We start from the raw sequence: 6,940 nt of genomic DNA on the forward strand, positions 1-6,940 counted from the left end.
GAATTCAAGTACATTAACACAAACATTTTAACTTATTCTTGGTTTTTTAAAATGTGGAGGAAAATCGTCATTTCACTTAACTTTACTTATTTATTTATTTTAAATTTATTTTTATTTTTGTTTTTTTGGCTGCGTTGAGTCTTTGTTGCTGTGCGCGGGCTTTCTCTAGTTGTGGCGAGCAGGGGCTACTCTTTGTTGCGGTGCACAGGCTTCTCATTGCCGTGGCTTCTCTTGTCGCGGAGCACGGGATCTAGGCGCTCGGGCTTCAGTAGTTGTGGCGCATGGGCTTGTTCCACGGCACGTGGGATTTTCCCAGACCAGGGATCGAACCTGTGTCCCCTGCATTGGCAGGCAGATTCTTAACCACTGGGCCACCAGGGAAGTCCCTCACTTAACTTTAATAGTTTTTCATATTTATGACATTTATCTTCCTAGGAAATTAATATTCTCAGCTGATTACAAACAACCAAATTAAAAAATTTTTTATCTGATGTCAAAAGTGAATTTTGATAGGCAAAGTGTGTCTCTTCTCCTTTTATCCACTCTTCTCCTTTAATTTTATATTATGAAAAATACCAAACTGTGTATTATCAGAACTTATAGGCTCCTTAAGAGTGGAAACTAAATAATTTCTTTCTGAATACTCTGTTAAAGTGCTCAGTAATGTTCTCACATAGAAGGTTAGGAATTAATGTTTGTTGATTGTAATGTACAAAATACAACCAACATGACTCTAAAGAGAAAAAAATACTCCAATTCTGCACTCTCTAAAAACTCTCTGGCAGACATTTTTAGATTTGGAGATCTAGGAGTGATAGCCTGTCCCATGTTCCCCTGGGATGCTTTGGTAGTTCAGAGTATTCCATCCAGAACTCTTAAGAGGTTCTAGAGTCTTGCAGGGTCTGTGTATTCCCCTGGGAACTCTATAAGGAAGAAGTAGAAACCCTACCTTTGGTCCAATAAAGAAAGACTTTCATAACTTTTCCCTCCTCTTGTCAAAACTATGTCTTGTCATAATTACAAAGGAGAGTCGGTCTTTTGCTCTTTCATTTATTTAGCATGTACAGTCAAGCTCACATTATGCTGAGGGCACAAGTGAACAAAGAAACCTCAGGTACAGTCTCATGGGGGATAGTACAATGCAGTTACAGTGTTACAGTAAGGAAACATACCATGTGTTGTGCAACTAATCTGGTCTCTTGGAGGGTGGGGGCATTTTCCAGAGGCCTAAAGGATAAGTAGGGTTAGCCAGGTGACGTGAAGGTGTTCTAGGCACAAGGAACAGTACACCTGAAGGCCAGGAAATAAGACTATATAAGACTTAGGGGAAATAAAAATGGTTCAGAATCAGTGGTTACTCGGTGAGAAGGGACGAAGCTAGAAAGGTCCTCAGAGATCTGATCACATTGGGAGCAACATACTGTCCCTTTCAGGGAACAGAGTTTTCCATGGCACTTTCTTGCAGAGCTGAATAGATCTGATGATAAATAAATCTCTATGGAACTTAGCCTGTAGCATCATCCATTACATGTACTTGATATACGTGTAATAGTTTTTGAGGCTATCCCAAGAGTGAAACTTCAAACACCTTAATTAGAAGAGCCCTCTCACATTTCCAACCATCCACTTAGTGGCACTTCCCAAAATATCCAAAAATTTGGAATGCTTATTTGCTGATACAGAAACCTCCTAGTTTACTCTGGTAAGGTCATTTCATTTACTTCCATTTGTTATTATATTACTAATTACATATTTTATATTACTAACATAATATTTTATCATATTACTAATACAATACTATATTACTAATACACTATTATTTTTTATTTTATAATTATGTTACCTTAATTTTGGGGGGTGGGTGGGCGGCCCACACGTCACAGCATGTGGGATCTTAGTTCCCTGACCAGGGATCAAACCCGTACCCCCTGCATTGGAAGCGCAGAGTCTTAACCATGGGACTGCCAGGGAAGTCCCTAACTTTAAATTCTAGATCTAGCAAAGTGTTCCCTATGACAATTATATAGTGAAAACCTTTGGGGTAGCTCATTATACGGTGACTTTTTTTAACGCTTCCTTGTACTTATCTGTTATGGGACAATATAGCGTACTTCATGAGACCAGCAATTCAGGTCCTTTCTTTATATAAAATGTGCAGAAGATAAAATCATATATTGGTCTCTGAATTTTATGTACCAAGGCTATGTTTGTTGAAATACTTTAATGATTTCATTTTAGAAAATTGAATTTTTGAAAATATTTCCTATAGGAAGCCAGAAGTGATAAGAGTCCAGATATGGCACCTACCCCTGCCCCACAGAGCACGCCACGACACACTCTCTCTCAGTCAACTTCTGGAGACCCTGAGATAGACAAAAAAATCAAGAACCTAAAGAAGGTGGGAGGCTTAAGTGAAAAGCACATGTGTTTACTGAAAGAATACGTGAGAATTATACAAAGAAAGTAATGCTTAGATGCCTAAAGACAGGCATCCAAGAGGTTTGTAGCAGTCCTCACTGTTGCTTTCTCACCATGAAATACTGTAACTTAGGAATGGGACCTATTTTAGTTCTGTTCACAGTTGTCTAAAGGATATTAGTCTTTATTATTGATTTTTGGAGTAATAAGAAATAATGTACATTTGAACACTTTTATACTCACTTTTTCCTTAGACACTTGTGAGACAGGTAAGAGCAGATATTTATCCCATTTTTAAAGATGAAGAAAGAGAAACGAAAGTAAGTTTATTAACGTCAAATTGCAACCAGTTTGTGATGGTGGCCTTGGAGGTAAAATCCAGGTTTCTAAAAAAAAAAAAAAAAATCCAGGTTTCTAGAGCCCTTCCCAGGCTACATTATGGAGTTTCTCTTAAAGCCAAAGACGTCGTCCAGGTACAATAAGGTTTTGAAATAAATGGTGAAAACGGTGATATCTTTAAATACATATACATGTACATGTATACACATAGATGTACGTATATGATAATATTAATTAAACTCTTGAAAAATACTTTGCTAAATTCCATGTTCTTAACATACCCAATTTTACGTTTAATTTTAAAAAGTAGTTTACCTTAGCATTTTAGCAGTCTGTTCCTGATACAAATGTAAGATAATTGATTTTCCTTATTCAGGTTTCACATTTATATGATTGAATTGTTAATAAGAAAATTTGCATTCTAAAATTACTTATTCTTCCTTTTGACTCATAATATATTTGATGTTTGCAGAAACTGAAAGCAATCGAACAACTGAAAGAACAAGCAGCGACTGGAAAACAGCTAGAAAAAAATCAGGTCTTTTCTGCATTTTTCACTGGGGCTCACAGTCACTACCACCCTTCCCCTTTTTATTATAAGCAATTATTCAATCAGGTAAAAGAGCATATCGATTTTAAAACTTCTTTTGAAAACCATATGCCAGTTTTTTTTTTTTTAACATTTTTAGTCTTAAATAGGCAAGGATAGGGGAAGACATGATGTGGATCGTGGTGAATGAGGAAGTCACTATTTCCTCTGAGGCATACTAATGCCATTGCTGCTGAAAATAAAGGCAGTTTATATTATGTTAGACAAATAGAAGATTCTCTTCTTTCCTGTGTCTCAGGTCGCACTGTCCCGTTTGGCCCTTTCCCTCCTCCTTACCTCAACACTTTGAAGCCCAGGTGTAGAATGGAAGATTTATTAGACCTAAAAATGCATGCAGTAAGACAGCTCTGTTTTTTGCCCCCTTAATTCATACCAAATAACAAATTAGAACTTGTTTCTAATCTGTATTTTTAAATCTATGTTTACCAGTAGATCTGGTAAAGTCTCAGAAATATTCTTTCTCTAAATTTTTTCTCTTTTTGCTATATGGCTATAGATCCAATAATTATTTTATTTCCTATTTAATAACTTCATTGTTTTAAACTTTTCTAGTTGGCGAAAATTCAGAAAGAGAAAGCCCTTCTCCAGGAGCTGGAAGATTTGGAACTGGGTATTTAAAGATTCAAAGAAAGCAAGTTGGTTACCAGAAATCAGTGCAAACATATTTTCTGTTAAACCCATTGGTGTACATGGAATATTCATGTGCCCACATTTAATGTTCACTTATAATTTTAACCATTTATCCAAGATTCTGCGTATGTGTGGAATTATTTAATAATGTCTGTTAAATTGATTTTTACCTCCTGCGTCCTATATCATGTCAACACATGATATAGAAAAGAGACATATGATTTTTTTTTTAAGCTAAGCTTGACAGATTGAAAGACCAACGTCATTGTTTTTTAGTAGGGGACAGTATTTACCATATAAATGAATAAAGACGTTTTAAATTTGACCATTGTTGACTTTGTTATAAGTTCCTCAATTAACGGATCCTTTATTAATTTACAAGGCAAGTTTGGGAAATATTTCCTTTGAATATATAATGTGGCTATCTCCATCCTAAACACTATATTATCAAACGTTAAAGAAACGCCTTAAAATCAGGTTGTACTGAATATATTAAATTGTTGGGACTTCCCTGGTGACGCAGTGGTTAAGAATCCGCCTGCCAATGCAGGGGACACGGGTTTGATCCCTAGTCCAGAAGATACCACATGCTGCGGAGCAACTAAGCCCGTGCACCACAACTACTGACCCTGCACTCTAGAGCCCGAGCGCCGCAACTCCTGAAACCCACGCGCCTAGAGCCTGTGTTCCTCATCAAGAGAAGCGCACCGCAACAAAGAGTAGCCCCTGCTCGCTGCAACTAGAGAAAGCCCACGCACAGCAATGAAGACCCAATGCAGCCAAAAATAAATTAATTAATTTTAAAAAATAAGATAAATATATTAAATTGTTTATATTATTTGTAGTATTTGAAGTAAAGTTTTTCTGACTAGTTCTAAAAAGTAAATATAGACTAAAAATAGACATTTTTTGATATTTTATTATTTTTTGATACTTCAAATAATAAACCTGATCATTTAATGATGAGGTAAATATTTTCTAAACATGAACTGTGATCATTTTGCTATAGTCATCTTGATTGTTTTGATTCACTCATATGAAGAATAAAAGATGTACTGATAATCCAAGACGCTCAGCTATCAAAACTAATTTCTATTTGGTTTTAGAATCTATTACTGTTAATTTTTTTCATCTGATTTACATTTGAAGTTATTTTTATTTCATTTGCATTGATACAGGTTTTCATTATCTAGAGCTAGTATTTAAACTAAGTAAAAGAAAAGAATCTAGGAATACTTTGAGGGATATACACAAACAGATAACTGAGTTTACTGATGCCCCAAAGCTGCAAATAAGATTTGGTAAAGACCTAATGCATTAAAATTTGAGTGGCATTTTAAATGTTTTGTGTGTGAAGTGAGTGTGGACATATACACACTCATGTACATATAATTGCTTTCAACATTAATTTATTTCTGATAATAGAAACTTAAGCTTTTTAAAAGTAATATATTGCTTTTATAATATATTTAAAAATTGTTTTTCTACTAAAATGTTAAATAATTCATCCTGAGACAGTATAATGTTTTTTGGCCTGGCAGCCTAACAATTTTTTTTAATTTTAAATTTTTAAAATGAATTACCAGTTTACACAGTTTACAGCAAATATATTAATCATTTTTAAAATGTTAACTTAAGGGAATTCCCTGGCGGTCTAGTGGTTAGGACTCCACACTTCCACTGCAGGGGCATGGATTGGATCCCTGGTCTGGGAACTAAGATCGCATATGCCGCGTGGCCAAAAAATATTAAGAAAAATAAAATAAAATGTTTATTTTAGAGGTAGTATCATTGAACCTTTTGTTTTAGTCAGATGCTTTTTAATTGCTCCAAGATGACTGTTCTGACCAAAATTAGATTGCTTGGACTCTTTTTTTAGAATTGTCTTTATTTGTGTAATCATTTAATCCATTTAATTTTTTCCAAAGAAATGTTTTATTTCTGAGCACATATCAATATAAAAATCACTGGGCTTCCCTGGTGGCGCAGTGGTTGAGAATCTGCCTGCCAATGCAGGGGACACGGGTTCGAGCCCTGGTCTGGGAAGATCCCACATGCCGCGGAGCAACTAGGCCCGTGACCCACAACTACTGAGCCTGCGCGTCTGGAGCTTGTGCTCCGCAACAAGAGAGGCCGCGACAGTGAGAGGCCTGCGCACCGCGATGAGTGGCCCCCGCTCGCCGCAACTAGAGAAAGCCCTCGCACAGAAACGAAGACCCAACACAGGCAAAAATAAAATAAATTTTAAAAAAAAGGACCAAATTTTCCATTGGCACTCCCAATACTCTTCCCAAATCATCCAAAGGCCAGATGCTATAATAATCTTCCTAACACCCTCTTACTGAGACTCCCCTTGATTCCCTGTAGTGTGTGTTCCCTTTGCCGCAATGAATAATAAATGAAACTTTTTCAATTCCTGGTGTAATCTTGACCTTAAAGGCTTTGTTTGATGGGATCTAAAAGACATATCAACCAATGGCAATGGATTACTTTTTATTTTGGTCCAGATTTTGAAATGGAACAGGACCCTGTGGGGCTCTCCTGGGTACAAATCCTTTCTGTGTCTCTGGTTTCTTGTTTGTGGGAAGTAGGCTTCATTCAGCCTCCTTGACCTTCGGGCAGATTCAAACAGTTGCTAATCAGGGAAGGGAGGGAATGCAGAAACAAGGGAGGAGCAGTCAAGAAACAATAGTGCAGCCCTGGGGAATATACATAACAATATCTTTGAGTTCTTCTGCAGGAACTAAGGCCCGTACCCTGGTGGAGGATGGTAACTTCAAGCTGAGCACTTCACCACCAACCAATCAGAAGAAAGCCGCACACCCTGCATCCCTCACCCCAAATTTTGCCTATAAAGACGTTTATAGGCAAAACCACCAGGGGTTTCAGGGTTTTAGAGCACAAGCCACCCATCCTCCTTGTATTGGCGCCTTTACAGTAAAT

At 36.8% G+C, this 6,940-nt stretch overlaps 1 protein-coding gene across 6 annotated transcripts in view; it reads left to right on the forward strand.

The window, feature by feature from the left end:
* Nucleotides 1-4,322, forward strand: part of EIF2A (eukaryotic translation initiation factor 2A) — a 38,568-nt gene extending 34,246 nt beyond the window's left edge. For 5 of the 6 annotated variants that reach the window (XM_007188126.2, XM_007188128.2, XM_007188130.2 and 2 more), the window contains 3 exons: nt 2,270-2,398; nt 3,230-3,295; nt 3,920-4,322. In XM_007188126.2, the coding sequence (XP_007188188.2) occupies nt 2,270-2,398; nt 3,230-3,295; nt 3,920-3,985 (261 nt within the window). In that variant the 3' untranslated portion in view covers nt 3,986-4,322. The remainder of the gene's footprint in view (nt 1-2,269; nt 2,399-3,229; nt 3,296-3,919) is intronic. The other variant, XM_007188129.2, reaches the window with a different exon arrangement.
* Nucleotides 4,323-6,940: the final 2,618 nt, after the last annotated feature.

The sequence above is a fragment of the Balaenoptera acutorostrata genome, chromosome 4, assembly GCF_949987535.1.
Source record: "Balaenoptera acutorostrata chromosome 4, mBalAcu1.1, whole genome shotgun sequence".
NCBI classification, from domain to species: Eukaryota; Metazoa; Chordata; class Mammalia; order Artiodactyla; family Balaenopteridae; genus Balaenoptera; species Balaenoptera acutorostrata.